This window comes from Stomoxys calcitrans, chromosome 4 (genome assembly GCF_963082655.1).
Source record: "Stomoxys calcitrans chromosome 4, idStoCalc2.1, whole genome shotgun sequence".
In the NCBI taxonomy this organism is placed as follows: Eukaryota; Metazoa; Arthropoda; class Insecta; order Diptera; family Muscidae; genus Stomoxys; species Stomoxys calcitrans.
The window spans coordinates 176,129,228-176,149,089 of NC_081555.1; the positions used below are offsets into that span (position 1 = coordinate 176,129,228).

The 19,862-nt window shown below is 35.3% G+C and overlaps 1 protein-coding gene across 2 annotated transcripts in view; it reads right to left on the reverse strand.

Annotated features, from left to right (window-relative positions):
* The window catches only part of LOC106088413 (uncharacterized), a 46,117-nt gene that overhangs the window by 14,663 nt on the left and 11,592 nt on the right, over positions 1–19,862 (reverse strand). For both annotated transcript variants that reach the window (XM_059366815.1, XM_059366816.1), the window contains exons 2-3: positions 2,999–3,142; positions 2,853–2,928 (exon numbers count right to left, since the gene is read on the reverse strand). In XM_059366815.1, the coding sequence (XP_059222798.1) occupies positions 2,853–2,928; positions 2,999–3,132 (210 nt within the window). In that variant the 5' untranslated portion in view covers positions 3,133–3,142. The remainder of the gene's footprint in view (positions 1–2,852; positions 2,929–2,998; positions 3,143–19,862) is intronic.

Sequence of the window (19,862 nt, forward strand, 5' to 3'; positions counted from 1 at the left end):
CGGAGTGGTTGATCGCTTTCCGGCAAGGAAGAGTATCCCTGATATGTCAGAAGTTTGTCTCTGTTCCTTAATGAAGCGTTCATGGACTCATTTGCGATTGTTATCGGGTTTAATAGCTCACACTTACAAAACCAATATGAAAATACAGAGATTGATAACCGGAAAGAAACGATTCCTCATCAAGCCCTCATAGGGGAGAGATTTTTTCAGTCAGTTCCTTACAGTTTCGGCAATGACGAGAGGGCTGTGTGTAAAGTGGAACAAGGCGTGGAAAATGATGTCTATTAATAATGCTGTAACTTCTCGCAATTGCAGGAAAATTACAGAAAACGACGCCAACAGCTTGCAATCCTCATCATAGAGAGAGGAGGCCACCGTAGCGCAGAGGTTAGCAGTTCGCCTATGACGCTGAACGCCTAGGTTCGGATCCTGGCGAAGCCAATAGAAAAAATTTTCAGCGGTAGTTTTCCCTTCCTAATGCTGGCAACATTTGTGAGGTACAATGCCATGTAAAACTTCTCTTCAAAGAGGTGTCGCACTGCGGCACGACGTTCGGACTCGGCTATAAAAAGGTGACCCCTTATCATTGAGCTTAAACTTGAATCGGACTGCACTCATTGATATGTGAGAAGTTTGCCCCTGTTCCTTAGTGGAATGTTCATGGGCAAAATTTGCGTTTGCATAGAGAGTTCGCATTTTCCTGTGTGCAGCGCAACGTGGAAGATTTGACATTGCAGGGATGATAGGTCTATAGTGCACCAAATTGTGGTCAGCCAAGAAGCTTCATCCACTTCGTGGGGGATCCTTGAGTAGCAGCTTTATCTCCTGCTGATTACACTGACATAACACTCTGGAATATAGTCAATGTTGCTCAGAGGATAGCATTTCTGCCTTTGACGCTGACTCGCGGAATCGGCTATAAAAAGGAGGGCTCTTATCATTGAACTTAAACTTGAATCGGACATGTTGATATGTGAGAAGTTTGCCCCTGCACCTTAAAAGAATTTTCATGGCCAAATTTGCAAATTTGTAGTGTAAACAACAACTATGTGGACTCAGCCGTTCATTGAGCTTAAATTTGTATCGGACAGCACTCATTGATATAATAGAAGTATTCTCGCTTTTCCTTAATGAAATGTTCATGGACAAATTTGCAATTTGTCTATATTCCAGAATTGCTGTTGTTGTAGCAACATTTTCATGTGGAGATGGCGATCCTCGGCAAACTACTGAAGGTGAGCACGCTCGTTCCGGTCCAAAGGACCGATCCCCGCTGAACATTATGGTCATTGGTTATTTTAAGGCGGCAATAACTCGCCTTGCCATATCGAGCATCAAAGGCACTCAGTATTTGTGCAAGAGCTAGAGTCGCCCGGTCTCTCACTGAGACTCTCCGCTTGATACCGCTGTTTGTCCGCGACTGCCGTTGCACTTATTCCAAATGGAACATTCCAATTTCCACAACATGTGGACACGCCCGGTAGCTCTCAGCTAAGCAATGACAGCAATGAACACCACACAAATTGGAGCTCAATGTTTCAGCCTGTGTGGTGCTCACAGCTATCCCTTGCTGGGACCAGAATTGATGTTAGGCCAGAGCAGGATCGTTAGTGATCCCACTTCTTACATCGCTTCCACCTCACCGATACAAACCAAACTGAATCAGGGTCCAGGGTCCTCTTCAATTACGTTAAGGACAAAGACTTGCGGAGTCCACACTATGTTATGTGTGAGACCCATAACAAAATGGACGAAATATCAATACATTGCCTATAATGGGTACCATTTGTGATAACGCCACAAACGGCGTTATCAGGTTCCAAAGAATTAATTGAGAACTAAGGTGCTTCCACACTTCTGCCTTCTTCAAATATAAGAAAGCACGTTCGGTAGTGCACCCACTCCCTATATCAGTTATATCTCATTGAAATCTTTGAAACCATTGAAACCGATACCGGGAATTCAGGCGAGGACCGAAAGTATACACTTCAGATATTTCTTCTCGGAAAAAAGGACGAAAACGACACCTCACCCTGAGCATCAGTTCTTGGGCGAAAAACGATCTCATTTGTGAAGCATTCTGCCTTTTACAGCTTGGTTCTTGGAACCGCTCATAAAAAGATGTTTCTTTTAATGTTCCTGTATTATCACCATGGACGAAAACGTCTTTGTGAGTCTGAGACAGACTGCCACTTAAACCTAACCTTGATCTGAGAGAAGTCGTCCCGCTCTTACTTTGCGAATTTGCAGTTTAAAATAAATGCTACTTTGAACTAATAAGTAGTCCAAGGGCAATGCCTACCTCTCAACAGACAAAAACCATGCTCTACACATGACACGGAAACAAACTGGACTCGGAGTGTACGAGGTGAAAATCTTTCCTAAAATAAAGTATATATCAGAAAATAGAGTGAGAATGAACAAGTGAAAGCGTGCCAAGTTCGGCCGGGCCGAATCTTACATACCCTGCACCATGGAGCGCATTTATCGAGTTCTATGCGCAGTATCTCTTTTAAGGCAAACAAAGAATATTGAATAAGTACTATTGGGTTGCCCAAAAAGTAATTGCGGATTTTTTAAAAGAAAGTAAATGCATTTTTAATAAAACTTAGAATGAACTTTAATTAAATATACTTTTTTTACACTTTTTTTCTAAAGCAAGCTAAAAGTAACAGCTGATAACTGACAGAAGAAAGAATGCAATTACAGAGTCACAAGCTGTGAAAAAATTTGTCAACGCCGACTATATGAAAAATCCGCAATTACTTTTTGGGCAACCGAATATATCTCGACCAGCCCCGATAAGTTGAGACAAATTCATTGTATGTAATTATTTTTGACATAAATCTTACCCTGTTATCTAAAATAATATTTTTGTACTGAGTAATAATCGATTGCTCTATCTTTTGCAGATCTTTTAAAGGATATCTATAATGAAATAAAATAAAAAATTATACTTTTTTTAAGAGTTTTATATAATTAATATTGAATCACTTACCTCTTTTTAGTAATAATCCATTTTTTAATGTCAATAAATTTGATATATTTTTCTTTGTCGATTTCCAAAAGGAAATCAATAAATGGTACATATTTGGTTAATTCATCCAACTTTTGAGTTACTTCATTATCCATTATTAAAATTCTGAAAAAAAAAACATTTTTGTATAAATAATTTTTGCTAAAAATAATACCTCCAAATGTGTTAGAGAGTATAATCTAAAACATAGTTATTTCCACCAGGGGATCAGTTTATTTTACGATCCTTTCTGGTCTTCGCATATATTGGGTTGCCCAAAAAGTAATTGCGGATTTTTTAAAAGAAAGTAAATGCATTTTTAATAAAACTTAGAATGAACTTTAATCAAATATACTTTTTTTACACATTTTTCTAAAGCTAGCTAAAAGTAACAGCTGATAACTGACAGAAGAAAGAGTGCAATTACAGAGTCTCAAGCTGTGAAAAAATTTGTCAACGCCGACTATACGAAAAATCCGCAATTACTTTTTGGGCAACCCAAAAAAATATCAGCTAAATTCACAGTAAATTATAAAAATTCTCACAAATTACCGCAATTCATGTGTGGATTATATTGAAGAAATCAAATCAATCAATGAAGGGTTCAAGAAGTTAAATCGGGGATTTGGTTTATTTAGATATCAGTATTGTGAACTTACGAATACAAATTTTAGTGCTATCAGGCAAAAATCTATCTATTTTAGCCGAATTATAATTAAATTAATATACCCTCCACCATGGATCGCATTTGTTGAGTTCTTTTTCCTGTGTCTCTTTTTAGGCAAACAAAGGAAAGCAAAGGATAAAAGAAAAGAATTGCTATGCTATTGGAGCTATATCAAGTTATGGTCCGATTCGGAAATGAATGTTGAAGACCACAGTAGAAGTTAATGTGTAAAATTTCAGCCAAATCGAATAAGGATTTCGCCCTTTAGGGGCCCAAAAAGTAAAATAGGGAGATCGTTTTATAGGGGAGCTGTATTAGGTTATAGACCGATTCAGACCATATTTGACACGTATGTTGAAGGTCATGGGAGAAGCCATTGTACAAATTTTCCTCAAATCTAGTGGTTCAAGAAGTCAAGATTCAAGATCGGTTTACATGGCAGCTATATCAAAACATGGACCGATATGATCCATTTACAATCCCAACCGACCTACACCTATAAGCAGTATTTGTGCAAAATTTCAAGCGGTTAGCTTTACTCCTTCGAAAGTTAACGTGCTTTCGACAGACAGACGAACGGACATGGCTAGATCGACATAAAATGTCATGACGATCAAGAAAATATACATATACTTTATGGGGTCTGGGGCGAATATTTCGAGGAGTTACAAACAGAATGACGAAATTAGTATATGGTGGCGCAAAGTGGGAATTTGCGCCACCATCCCCACAGGGATGTAAAGTTGACTTCTTTGTTGTTGGGCTAATAACTTTACCTTGTATAAATTTGCCTAGTCTATCACTGTATTCTTGAAATCATTGAAGTTAAATTCGTGCCATTGAATGATTTTCATTAAGCGATAATTCAAAGTTGCTCTTGGATAGCCTTCTTATGTCGTCGATTTTATATTGTGTGCGTCTTCAGTTGTGTATGATTAGCTCATGCCTTGCCTGTGCTGCTGTGGTCGGTGCGTAATTGCTAACGGTGTTAAGAAAGTTTATATGTTCTAGAAAGTTGTATTCTTGAAATCACTGCAGGGGTCACGAGGTTTTCAAATCTTTTTGAGCCAAGTATGGATAATTCGTCTTTTCACAAATTGATGAAGATTTGGTTTCAAATATTTACTTTATGTGAAATTTTAAAGTGAATTTGATAACATACTAGATCGAGCGGTGTTTCGTTACAACCTAAAAATAGTACGTGTTAGCCTGACAATTAAAATGAACGACCGTATTGAATGGTGTCTAGAACCGAACTCCTCTTTATTTCTTACAAAAACTATTTTAACACCCAATATATACTTAGACTCCTACAAACTGTACAATCTTAAATATCTAAGGACAGCAAATACAACACACATTGATCCTATATCCATCCACAGGATATGTACATAGTGAACTAGCTACCCAAATTAGTTGAAACACATGCACTGTTAAGAGTTAGAAAATCACTTAATGATAAACAATACATTTAAATGCTTACTTCTACCTAGGTGTCCCAATATGTGCCCATTTTATGATCTAAGGTTTTATCATAGAAATTCCCTATCTTTTGGTATACATACTATGCACACATATTTGTTATTTGTTGGCTTATCCTCAACCAAACATACAGAACTGTACAGAATGTCAAAATAGAGATTACATTAATGCTGCCACCCAAAGGATCAAGACTTTAAAAACGGAAAAGGAACATGGGGAAATCTTCCCATATTTCAATGGGTAAGGACCTCCATTTTATCGCCAAGTCCGAACGGCGAGCCGCAGGCCCCTCCTTTTGGGAAGAGGGTTTTATATGGATTTTATGCATGGTATAGTACCTCAAAAATTTCGCCAGAAATAAAAGGGGATAACCACCGCTGAACATTTTTCTAATTTCTCGCCAGAATTCTAACCCAGGTCTTTAAACCCATAGGCAGATATGGTAATGTCTTCGCCACGGTGGTCTCCATGTCCGGTCCACATTAATTAAATTGTTTTGGGAGCGACAGAGGGGGTAAAGTTCCTGGGGAACAACCTGTTCGGCAGTTATGCAGTCTAAACCTTTGTCAGTCTGGTAGAATTATTGTTAGCACTAGCTGGATGCTGTAGCCCAAGTAGTTAAGCGTCCAAAAGAAAAACCGATAAAAGAAACCACCATGGTCTTATGCTGCTTACAAGAACGCCAGGAGCAAATTAAAATTCGAAGAGCAGTTTATGTGGGAACTCCAGCAAATTATGAAATGTCTTTAGCCATACTAAACATGAATGTGGGAAGTCATCGCAGAAATCATGTGAAATTCCATCTGCATTGTATTAGAATCCTCGCTTTTAGGTGCTCAAGAAGTCAAATCAAAATATCAATTTCATGGAAGGTATATTTTTAACATGGCTCAAGTTTATCCATTCACTTTTTCAAATGGTCTTCATCGATGAGATATGTTTGTGCAAAATGAATAGCTTTATTTTTCGTCAGCTGATTTTATAAATGGAAAACAGATGGTCGAACCTCTAAATCCGGATTTAAAGAGCAGTGTAAACGGGGTTTAAGCAATTTTAAATATCTTATACTACATAATTATGGCTTAATACAAAAAGGACATAACTCAATTTGTATTTAATTTATTTTAATTTCATATTTTGTTTATTCTAAAAGACAAATGTCAGATGCTACCACCCTCATAATTTCATGTGGATACAATTGCAAATAACGTATTTCAAAATGCAAATTTTGCCCATGAACATTCCACTAAGGAACTGGGGCAAACTTCTCACATATCAATGAGTGCAGTTCGATTCAAGTTTAAGCTCAATGATAAGGGGCCTCCTTTTTATAGCCGAGAGAAGTTTTACATGGCATTGTACCTATAAAATGTTGCCAGCATTTGGAGGGAAAATCACGGTTGAAAATGTTTTCTGATGGTCTCGTCAGGATTCGAACCCAGGCGTTCAGCGTCATAGGCGGACATGCTAACCTCTGCGCTACGGTGGGTTATTTCCTTCTCTGGTAAATAACCAAAAAAATTAGTTAGTTTTTTTATTCTGGAAAACAAATATCAGATGCACCTTGCCTCAAAACTTTGGAATATTAATTGAATTTGTAGCTCTTGTCATAAAGACCAAACAACTTTATATTCAAGGTCAAGTACAAAAATGTACCTAAAATCTCAAGTAACAACTTTCTAGGAAATATGGACCTCCTAGGAGTCTTAGTCGGCGATTACGCAGCGACCGCTTAAACACAAGTAAGCATTGGCGAAGGTATTAAAATGATAATGAAGAAAATGCAGTTTAATGCCATCGATAAGCCAATTTTCTCAAAATAATATAAATTTTTTTCACCGATTCTCTTGCTTCCACTTACGCTTCTCTATCCGCTCCCAAGACTGTGGTGCATAAGCTGAAGGTAAATTCATGTCATTGAATGATTTTCATCAAGCGATGATTAAAGGTTGCTCTGTGTCGCCTTTATATTATATTTTTTTTATAATAATTTTTTTTTATTTCCTTAGCCACTATGCTTTTAAAATAAAAAAATAATTTTCTTAATATTTTATGACCATTTAGCGAAAGAAAGTGAATATTAATGTCTTTGCATAAAACCGCACTTGCTTTCATAGAAACCGTTAAACGCAACAAGACTTTAAAAGAGTTTCCAGAAAACTCACTTCAAGAATATTGTAAAAGTTTTTTGTTTGATTTTTTAAGCTATAAAAAATTTCCGACTTTTGATAAAACCTTATATAGCGGCAACTTTTTTTCAGTAGTTTTATTCATCTACTTTACGCCAATTCAAATTTCATTAGGATACCTTTTTCCTAACTCGAGCTAGAATTTTTAAGACAGTTCTATACTTGGGTATATTTCTACTCATTCGTTGTTAATGGGTGAAGATCCGTTCAACAAATAACCGAAATCACGATAGCGTTCGAACGGATGAGGCTATCCGCATGAAATTTGCATAGATTCTTCTTATTGGCTGTTACAAACGGGTCGTTTGGTTCGGATTGATTTTAGTTTTTATACTGACAACATTTTAAAATACCTAAAAATTGTGTCGTTCTACTTTTCTGAATATGGACATTCAAACTGTTCGAAAATTGAGCTTGTTCAAAAAACGGGTGCAAATTTTTACTATTTTTATTACCTATACCAATACTGTATTGCAAGGCAGGGTGATAGACCTATTACAAGAATTCCGATCGAACTAGAATAAGATTCTTATTCAATTTAGCTATGTCCATCTGTCTGTCTTTATGTTTTGAATTTGAAAGAAATCGGCGCAGATTTCGATATAGCTCCCACGATTTTCACATCTAGAGCCATTGCAAGACCATTTATCAATCGATTTTCTCAACATTTTGAACTATATCCACTATGACTCCTAAAATATGTGCGGATTTTGGTCCAAAATTCTACATAGAGACAAGATTTTAATAAAAAAGAGCGTCCTAAGTTCGGCCGGGCTGAATCTTATATACCCTCCGCCATGGATCACAATTGTCGAGTTCTATGCGCGGTATCTCTTTTTGGGCAAACAAAGAATATTAAATAAGAACTGTTATGCTATTGGAGCTATATCACGTTACAGTCCGATTCGGACTATAAATGATGCTGAACACTGTAGAAGTCATTGTGTATTATTTCAGTTCATTCGGATAAGAATTGCGCAAGAAGCTAAATCGGGAGATAGGGTTATTTGGGAGATGTATCAAGCTATTGATCGATTAAGACCATATTAGACACGTATGTTGAAGGTCATGAGGGAAGTCGTTGTACGAAATTTCTTAGCGCCCTCTAGAGGCTCAAGAAGTCAAGACCTAAGATCGGTTTATATGGCAGCTATATCAAAACCTGGAACGATTTGAGCCATACTTAGCGCAGTTGCTGCAAGTGATACCAAAACACCAAGTGCAAAATTTCAGTCAAATCGGATACGAACTGCGCCCTCTAGAGGCTCAAGAAGTTAAGACCCAAGATTGGTTTATATAGCAGCTATATCAAAACATGGACCGATTTGGTCCATTTACAATCCCAACCGACCTACATTAATTAGAAGTATTTGTGCAAAATTTCCAGCACCTAGCTTTACTTCTTCGAAAGTTAGCGTGCTTTCGTCAGACAGACGGACTGACATGGCTAGATCGACTTAAAATGACATGATGATCAAGAATATATTGGGTTGCCCAAAAAGTAATTGCGGATTTTTCATATAGTCGGCGTTGACAAATTTTTTCACAGCTTGTGACTCTGTAATTGCATTCTTTCTTCTGTCAGTTATCAGCTGTTACTTTTAGCTTGCTTTAGAAAAAAAGTGTAAAAAAGTATATTTGATTAAAGTTCATTCTAAGTTTTATTAAAAATGCATTTACTTTCTTTTAAAAAATCCGCAATTACTTTTTGGGCAACCCAATATATACTTTATGGGCTCTCAGACGCATATTTCGAGGTGTTACAGACAGAATGATGAAATTAGTATACCCCCATCCTATGGTAGTGGGTATAATTAAAATAATAGAAATAAAGAAATTCAATGCAAAAGAGATTTTCTATGAAACTTTTTTTAAAGACATTTTTTTAATTAAAAATTTCTAAACACAAAATTTTAACGATATTTCGAGACAATATTTCAAAGAAATTTTTAAATACTACATTTTGTTGATATTTTTTTTAAATTTTCTAAAGACAAAATTTCAATGCAATTTTCTCCACAGACAAAATTTTAATGACATGTTTTAAAGACAAAATTTCAATGAAATTTTTACTTAAAACAAAGATTTTATGAAATTTTTATGTGAATGAAAATATTGCCTGTTATATACAGTTCCTTAAAATTTCAATGAAATTTTTTTCTTAAAACAAAGATTTTATGAAACTTTTCCGTGAATGAAAATATTGCCTGTTATATTTAGTTCCTTAAATTTTTGATTTTCTAGTTGGTTCGGCTTCAGGTTCGTAATTAAAAGTAGAAGTGTCTGTAAATCGGAGAGTATTTGTCTGTGTCTGTCTTATAATTAAGTCTACAGTTCTAATGTAAAGCATCGGTAGTAGTTACACTCTTGTGCCAGTATCTCTACTTCCTTCTTTAAAGTTGGGGGTATGCCCAGTTCTTGCACAGTGGCCCGCAAGTGCAGTTTTTTGCTCCATGGGTTTGTTCCTCGCCTTAATATCCGATTTGTGTGACGATATCCTAGTTTTTAATTTGGATCCTGTAGTGCCAACAAATTCGTTTTCGCATCCGTCCGATCCGTTTCCATTGCATTGTAATTTATATATCACTTTGGATTTATCTTGTTTGCTGATTTTTTATTTTGTCTTACCAAATAGTTGGTTAGATGTGTTAATCTTAAAAACCATTCCGAAAGCCCAGGTATATAATATATGGTTTTGTAGTAGTTCGAATGGGTTTCCGCTGTTTCTTTGCGCGTTTTAATAAATTGTTTGAAGTCTTGGGCGAAAAATATTTTAATTTTAAAATGTTTCTTATCCTATCTTTGGCCACTCGCAGCCCACTGTGCAACCCCATACCCAAGAGAGTAACTACTACCGACGCTTTACCTTAGAAATGCTCCATATTATAGATGTACCTGTAATTATAAGGCAGACACAGACAATTGCTCTCAGATGTACAGACACACAATAAACAAACACGGGAGAAGAAATCACTATTAGACAGAAAGCCTTCAAAAGAGAATGCCGACTAATTTTACAAGATCAAAAATTTTAGTGTAATTATAAAATTAATTTTTTTTTGTCTGTTAGGGCGAGATCATTAAATTTTACCATTTTTGTTTGTTTCTCTTTCGAGACGAGCTCAATGATCGGAGTTGCAAATGGAAAGCCAACAAGTAAAAGCGTGCTAAGTTCGGCCGGGCCGAATCTTATATACCCTCCACCATGGATCGCATTTGTCAAGTTCTTTTCCCGGCATCTCTTCTTAGGCAAAAAAGGATATAAGAAAAGAGTTACTCTGCTATTAAAACGATATCAAGATATGGTCCGGTTCGGACCAAAATTAAATTATATGTTGCGTTAAGAATTGCGCCCATTGGGGCTCCCGAAGTAAAATAGAGAGAACGATTTATATGGGATCTGTATCGGGCTATAGACCGATTCAGACCATAATAAACACGTTTGTTGATGGTCATGAGAGGATCCAATGTACAAAATTTCAGGCATATCGGATAATAATTGCGACCTCTAGGGGTCAAGAAGTCAAGATCCCAGATCGGTTTATATGGCAGCTATATCAGGTTATGAACCGATTTGAACCTTATTTGATCCAGTTGTTTAAAGTAAAAATAAAATACGTCATGCAAAATTTCAGCCAAATCGGATAGAAATTGCGCCCTCTAGAAGCTCAAGAAATCAAATCCCCAGATCTGTTTATATGACAGCTATATCAGTTTATGAACCGATTTGAACCATACTTGGCACAGTTGTTGGATATCATAACGAAATACTTCATGCAAAAATTCATTCAAATCGGATAAGAATTGTGCCCTCTAGAGGGTCAAGAAGTCAAGACCCAAGATCGGTTTATATGGTAGCTATATCAGGTTATGGACCGATTAGAACCATACTTGGCACAGTTGTTGGGTATCATAACAAAACACGTCGTGCGAAATTCCATTCCAATCGGATAAGAATTGCGCACTCTAGAGGCTCAAGAAGTCAAGACCCAAGATCGGTTTATATGGTAGCTATATCAGGTTATGGACCGATTTGAACCATACTGGCACTGTTGTTGGATATAATAAGAAAACACGTCGTGCAAAATTTCATTTCAATCGGATAAGAATTGCGCACTCTAGAGGCTCAAGAAGTCAAGACCCAAGATCGGTTTATATGGCAGCTATATCAGGTTATGGACCGATTTGAACCATACTTGGCACAGTTGTTGGATATCATAACAAAACACGTTGTGCAAAATTTCATTCTGATCGGATAAGAATTGCGCACGCTAGAGGCTCAAGAAGTCAAGACCCAAGATCGGTTTATATGGCAGCTATATCAGGTTATGGACCGATTTAAACCATACTTGGCACAGTTGTTGGATATCATAGCAAAACACGTCATGCAAAATTTCGTTCCAATCGGATAAGAATTGCGCACTCTACAGGCTCAAGAAGTCAAGACCCAAGATCGGTTTATATGGCAGCTATATCAAAACATGGACCGATATGGCCCATTTACAATACCAACCGACCTACACTAATAAGAAGTATTTGTGCAAAATTTCAAGCGGCTAGCTTTACTCCTTCGGAAGTTAGCGTGCTTTCGACAGACAGACGGACAGACGGACGGACATGGCTAGATCGACATAAAATGTCACGACGATCAAGAATATATATACTTTATGGGGTCTCAGACGAATATTTCGAGTAGTTACAAACAGAATGACGAAATTAGTATACCCCCCATCTTATGGTGGAGGGTATAAAAATAGCAACACACACCAACCACTGTGGGACGCGTTTCGTCTTTGGTTAGAAGACTTTTCAACCATATTAGGTGTGATGGCTTCAAGGGCCGTGCGTTGGTATCTTGTATTTGCATCGTATTAATAGCGAAAACGCATCTATGATACAATTACCACATTAACCAAGCTCGACAACCCTGCTTATTAGCTGTACTTTTCACAATGCATTTATTTTGATGACAGATATTTTCTCTGTGACAAATTACACTTCTTCCGTACTACACATGATTTTGTTCGTCTGTTGGAAGTTGTATTGATGGCTTCGAACGGTAAGATAACGGCAATGGCTCCCGTTGTTGCTCCGTATGCACAGGTTCAAATCCTGGCCGGGCTCTGCCGAATTTTTGCCTATTAGGGCGAGATCATTAAATTTTAGATTTTTTGTTTGTTTCTCTTTCGAGACGATTATAAAATAATTTCGTAATTAAATTTTTATACCATCTACCATAGAATAGGGGTATACTAATTTCGCCATTTCGTTTGTAATACACGATGCATTGATCTGAGATCCCTATAAAGTATATACATTCTCGATCGTCTTGACGTGTGTAGATCAGTTGTCTTATTTGTTAGGTCAGTTGGGATTTTAAATTGGCCATATCGGTCCGTGTTTTGATATATGAACCCATATCGGATCTTGACTTCTTCAGCATCTATAAGGCGCAATTCTTATCTGATTTTGCTATCAATATTTCAATGGAATGCATTTTTAAGATATGATATATCCAAATGAGAAACAAAACAAGATTTTCATATACGAAATTTTAATAAATAGTCTAAATAAAAAACAAAAAGAACTCGAGCTTGAATTTAAAAACAACAAAAATTGAATACAACAGTATAAATAAAATAAAATAAAATAAATAAAAAAATAAAATTCAATATTTTTCTTCTTCTAAAAAGTTTTTAGAATTTTTTTTTGTTGTTGAAGTATTTTGTACTAATTTGTCTGGTGTCGGCGTCGTTATAATTTTCTCGACTACGGGCAAAATTGCCGATCCCGTTATCGCTATCTAAATAGGATAAATAATTATTCCAAAAAGGTTCATTTGTTTCAGAAAGATGTTTATTGAGATTTTAGTTACATTTATGTAATTTGTTTCCTTAAAATTAAAACGGTTTGGCAATAGTAGAAAAAATGTTAAACAAAATTAAATTTTTAGTTTTTTCGATTTTGATCTTAACGATAAAGATGTCTAACTTTTGTTTATCTTCAAATTTGTTTCGGAGAGTAAATACAAATTTCAAACGGTTAGCAAAATATGAGCCTGGGAAAATAATCCCTTTTTTTGGCAAAATGAAGCCTCGTTCCCAAATATTTGGGATCACATAAAAAAGTGCAATACAAAACTAAGAGACAAGGGTCTTTAATCATGTAGTGGGATACGCATCTGGTTATATTATCATGATTTCAAAAAATTACACAATAAAATCAGTTTACATACCAATATTAATGGGCGCTTTTTAATGATTCATGTAAAATTTTCAATTTTTTGATAATTTATGAAATATGTGTATTGAAATTAAAATCATGAATTTTTTGCATACTTAGCTGTTTAGTTGTTTGGGTAGTTTTGAAGAACATATGGATTGCAATTAAATTATATTGAGATCATGAAATTAATTCGTTGTAACAAAATACGGAAACTATCCTCCTTGGCATACACAGCTTTCTAATATATCTTTTCGAAAGTTTCTGTAATCGGCATATGTATGCAAGTTTTATTGAGGAATTATATTGAGATCATGAAATTAATTCGTTGTAACAAAATCCGGAAATTATCCTCTCGGCATACACAGCTTTCCAGTATATCTTTTCGTAAGTTTCTGTAATCGGCATATGTCTGCAAGTTTCATTGAGGAATATCAACTTATTGGAATATTTTCATCGCTTGTATTATTCCCAAGGGCAAAGTTTTTTCTTTTTATTTCAAATTACTTTCTTGTTGAGCATATATTTTAGCATGAAAAAACAAAATTTGTAAATAAAAACAGAAGAATAAAAATAATATTTTTATAACCAAAACCACGAAATGCCATGTTAAGAAGTGTGTGATGGTGATTTTATTTACAACTCATGAAGTTTTGTGCTTTTATATATAGGGGCCAGCACGAAGTTTGTAACAAATTATCATTTCTATTTAAATATATGCACGTTTTAAAGGGCTTTAGTAAAATATTGAAATTGCTATCGGTTTGTTACAAGAAATGCGTATTGACTTTAAGTTTTCCCAAGGCATAAAGAAATCATAATTTATTGAATAAAAAATAAAGCTCTATTCTTCATGAAGAAGTAAAGCAAACTAATTGTAATAAAAAAATTAATCACCTCTTAGCCTTGAGTTTAAAATTTTAGTCAACTTTTCATGAAATTAACAATATTAGTCCATCCATCAATTAATAATTCATCATATAAATCAATTAATAGTCCACATATTTCAATTGTCCCGCTTATGAATGTGCCAATATGAGTTTTTTTAGAAAGTGCTTGGTTAAACATTGATTGAACGATTTCTTAATAGTTTCAAACATGGAGTGTTCCAAATAGATATGATTGCGATGACTTTACAGAACTAGCCCTACATTTTGTTAGCAATTTTTAAATGAAGATAAAAAATGTTTCTTTAATCCAAATTACAGCGATCTGTAGGGATAAACCTTACGATTTGAAAACCCCGAGTATCAACAAATTAAGGAAGGATTAAAAATCCAACAATGTTGTGACAAAAGAAGTATAGGATTTATCGTGAGAGGGATTGCCGAAGTCTGAAATAACCAGTTAAAAGCAGTCGCATAATAAATTAAAAATTACAGGTTGTACAATCTGGTGCTTTTTTCCAAAGTCAATTTTTCTAATCTTCAGCGATATTTTGACTTTCACAATAAGATTTTTGTCTTAGAAGATTATTGTCATCAGAATAAGCCGGTCAAGTAATCCATGTGGTCTCAACAACTTTGTTCAATAATTATTTAAAATTAGTAAAAATATTTTTTCAGTTTGTACTTTTTAAATCTCTAAGTTTTTAGAACTTTATTAGTACTTAAGTTTTCTCCCGATGCATTAGAAATGATGATATCTGCCGATGGTGTTCTAGCAACTTATGTGGCGGAAAAAGCTTCAATTTTCTTTAAAAAGTTAAAAATTTGGGGACAATGGGCTGATCAGTAATACATTTTATTATTTACAAGGTTCTTCAACGTCTGCAGTATGACACATCAGAATATTTTTAAATTCCACAATGACTTTTTGCAATTTTTGAAGGCCGTTAATTATATAATGGAGATCGATGACGTTGATGCTAACTATGATATGTTAGTCGTGCCTTCAAACCTTGCTCTTGTAAATGACGAGGATGAAGAAAATGAAGATGATTTGATAATGAAACTATGCCAAATGATGTGCCGGGAACTATTGAAATTGTTCCAAGACCACATGATGAAAGTAATTTCAACTCGGATTGGGATAAGAGTGACAATGATTTTGGAAAAGTTATGAATGTGCATACACCTAAGGTTTTGTTTGAGAAATGATTAGAACGAAATTCTTGATTTGATAATCGAAAATGCCAATTAAAATAACAGACATACACCCAGAAAACAGATTTGTTGCCTCAACCAATTTTTTTGCCAACCGCAACTTGTGTGACGACCAACGTTGAGGTTATTGTCTAGTTTATGTTAAGCTACCAAAAATAAAAATAGCTTTAATCGTGCATCGTGCGGGTGCGTTGCGCTTATTCGTTCTTTTCTGCTTGCTGCTGCTTCTCCCTCGGATTTTTCTCTCTCGACTTATTACTCTTTAAAATTAATTGTACTAGTTTTGTCGGTGGTCGAGGGGAGATTTGAACTCCTGATGTCATATTTGGTAGTCTTTCATACATCCTCTAGCCTGCCGACATATTTTTTTTAATGATGATACAGGGCAATAAGCTTTGCTGCACAGTAATAAGTTTCTCAAATAAAATAAAATTAAAAAAAGTGTAGATATCATTTTTTAAAAAATTGTTTTTAAGAAACAGATATTTTTTAAAGCCGAATTTTCTTAAATAAGTTTAAAGAAAACTACCGTAAGAGTGGTGTGCTAACTCGTTGATTGTACATCAGAAAATAAAACGTTGTTGATACAATTGGCAGAAGCAAAATGATTTTATTCTTTATGGGAATGGTTGATGGAAGTGATACATATATCGGCAAGCAGCATCTTCTTTTACCCTATTTATTGTATCATGGTTAAGATAGCTACTGTACTGTGAAAATAACCAAGCTGTGGTTCAAACAATTGAAGTTGTTTTGACATTATTATCTTTTTGTTCTTATAATCGAATTTCAACCAATGATTTCTCTGGGTTTATACCTTCAATCTCAACCGGAAAGAGTAAAAACGTTTTCTGGGAATTAATTGTTTAGTGTTTATAACTACAGAGCGAGCATATTGGAATTTGGATGAAAAGCTTGGCAACAACCTTTGGATGAAAACAGCAACATCATAAGTTCGATTGACAAAATCTTCAAAATGGGACCTCTTTGCAATCTAATTGAAAGAAATTCATGTCAATGGAGTGTTTTCCACGAAAACTTGTCAGTAGACGAATCCATGATAAAATATTTTGGGCGCCATTCTGCGCAGCAGTTTATTATGGGAAAGCCAGTGCTTTTTGGTTACAAGAACTGAGCAGCAATAAGTTCAGATGGATACTGCTACGCTTTTATTGTTTACTGTGGCAAAACTACAGAAGTAACCACTGATCCTTTAGGCGAACGAGTTGTTAAATCTCTGCTTGCAAAAATGCCTATTGTACTTTACAACGTTTGATATATAGAGTTACTGGTACAATACTAGGTAACAGAAAAAAAAAGTCCACTTATACCCGTCAAAGAAATGAAGAAAAAAAAGAGTTTGAGAGCAGAATATGATTCGATTTGATAAAAATAATGAAATTGCAATAGTACGTTGGAAAGATAAGTGTTGTTGCGATGGCAAAAAAATTTAATCAAAGAAATCCACTAGGAAAAGTGGATTACACAATCGGTCGTGTAAGGGTGGAAAGTCGAAAGGTGGACTTCCAAATACCAAGACTCTTCGACAGTTACAACCAGGGTATGGGAGGTGGAGATCAAATGGATTAATCCATTAGCCTCTATAGAGTGTCCATAAGAGGAAAAAAGTGGTGGTGGCCTATATTTAAGTATTCATTAGATTTGACAGTTGGTAACGCGTGGTTACATGTTATAAAATGTAAAGCTGAAAATAATACACCGATGGAGCAATTATCGTCCACACGAAGCATTACTCGAGCTTATTTACAGCCTAAAACATCACGTCATGGCATTTGATTAGTACCAGAAGACTATGGCATCTGGCAGAATTATGAATTATCACAGCAAACCAAAATCACAGATAACCAACACCGCTAAAAGTTTTATCACCAGAGTACTCCGCATCAGTGACGAACAATTTTAAAACAATAACCAAAATATTAAAAACCAATAGTTTTCCACCCAAATTAATTTACAAACATTTTGACGAAATAAAACGCAAACTAAACAAAACTTATGGCAACCCTACAACGAATGAAGAAACCAAACGATATTGTAGCTTCAAATACATCCCTGAATTAACAGATAATAAAAGCTTAAGAACTTTAATGAACAAAATAAACAACGAATCAAACAAACAACAAAACTCCAATCGACAAACAACAACAAAGCAATGTAGTTTACGAAGTAGAATGTATGAGAAATGGCGAACAAAGCTGTGACTTTGTATAATGGGAGAACACAGAGCTGGCATTGAAAAAGGAACACGGAAAACAGCTTTGGCGCAACATATTTTGAAAAGTGGACATAGGGCAGACTTAGAAAATGTCAAAATATTAGATAAAGAAAACTAAGAGAGAAAGAGACACACTTAAGAAAGCTGAAGAATACAACAAAAAAAAATAGATAGGACGATGAACTTGAAAGAGGACACAAACAATATTAGTATAAGTTGTTGCAATATAAAGATCTGTGATTATTTATTTATTTCATGAAGATTTAAAATTAACGCAATGTTTTAATTAAATAGATCACCTGAAGATGTCAACAAAAATCGACGAAACTTTGTGACAAATGAAACTACGGAACTTAGGTCTAAAGAGCTAAAGATAAAATTTAATAAAATCTAATTGGACCAAGAAAATCTGAATACATCGCAATTCCTCGCCCGATCGGAAAAACATCGTCCACAACCCGGAATCCATATCTAATCAATTACGATGTTTTGTTTGTGTCGCTGTAGATGTAAATTATGCACAAAAACACTTTATGTTGAACGATGCTGCTTTGGACAATTTCATGAATAATCTGCCCATTGACCCTATTTCGGGACACACCTTTTTCTTAAAAGTGAGCAATGAACTACAAGGTTTTTATGGAATCCCTTTTATTTGGTCGGTAATGAATTAACAAAAATCAATTAAATCAATTTTTGACCGACAGTTTTCTTTTGTGCGTTAATGGTTCAAAATGTACTTTACAAATAAGTTTTTTTTTTATTAACGTCCTAGACCATAAACTTTTTTATATCACTCGATGCTGAACAAATGTTCAATAAATTGTTCACATCACTTTTTTAGTCGTTTTTCTGTGTCTTATAGGGAGACAAATCGGATGCTTGTTTGGTAGCGTGCGAGTAAATGGAAGCAAATAAACTTACGGAGGCCACCATAGCGCAGAGCTTAGCATGTCCGCCTATGACGCTGAACACCTGGTTCAAATCCATTTTTCAGCGGTGGTTTTCCCCTCCTAATTCTGGCAACATTTGTGAGGTACTATGTCATGTAAAAACTTCTCTCCAAAGAGGTGTGGCACTGTGGCACGCCATTCGGACACGGCTATAAAAAGGAGGTCCCTTATCATTGAGCTTAAACTTGAATCGGACTGCACTCATTAATATGTGAGAAGATAGCCCCCGTTCCTTTATGGAATGTTCGTGGGCAAAATTTGCAACAAACTTAGTGGGACAGGCTGTTAACATAGCTGTTATAATCTTCAACAATATTGCATTATCTGTAGTTGGGATGCGAAATGTTTCGTCTTCGTAATTTCCTTCGTCTTCTTGAAGGAAATTACCTTCTTAAGAGATCGTAACTGAACTAGATGTTGGTGGCAGCCGACTACTTCAAAACTTAACGGGTATATTGTACTTATGTAATATTTCTTGCATTCACACGCACACACCCATAAATTAAACACACATAGTAGCCGCACACAAAATAATTCGAGAAATATAAATACCGAGATAATGCTAATAAAAGTACAGTTGTGCGTTTTAAAACCCACTTGTTTTAATAAGAGTTCAACGATAACGATACACCCTTTAAAATAGATTTTTTTATTAATGATACCGACTGTGATACGTTTTGATACCGACAGTAATACGTTTTGATACCGACAGTGAATTTTAAAGCATTTGATGCACAATAAAATAGTTTTTTGAATCGAACCGAATGGTTCAAACACTCTATGACGATTGAAACAAAATGGACGCCAGTACAACACGCAAGCGAAATACAAGAAAAACAGAAAGAACTCGTTGCATAGCCGGTGTTGCCATTATAGGGGAATTTTCACCAAATCAGGGCAAATGCATGAACGCTTATCTACAAATCTTAAACACCTACGAGCAATCAATTATATGAATGAAAGTGTTGCTCTTTTTTGGTTAGTTTGTTTGT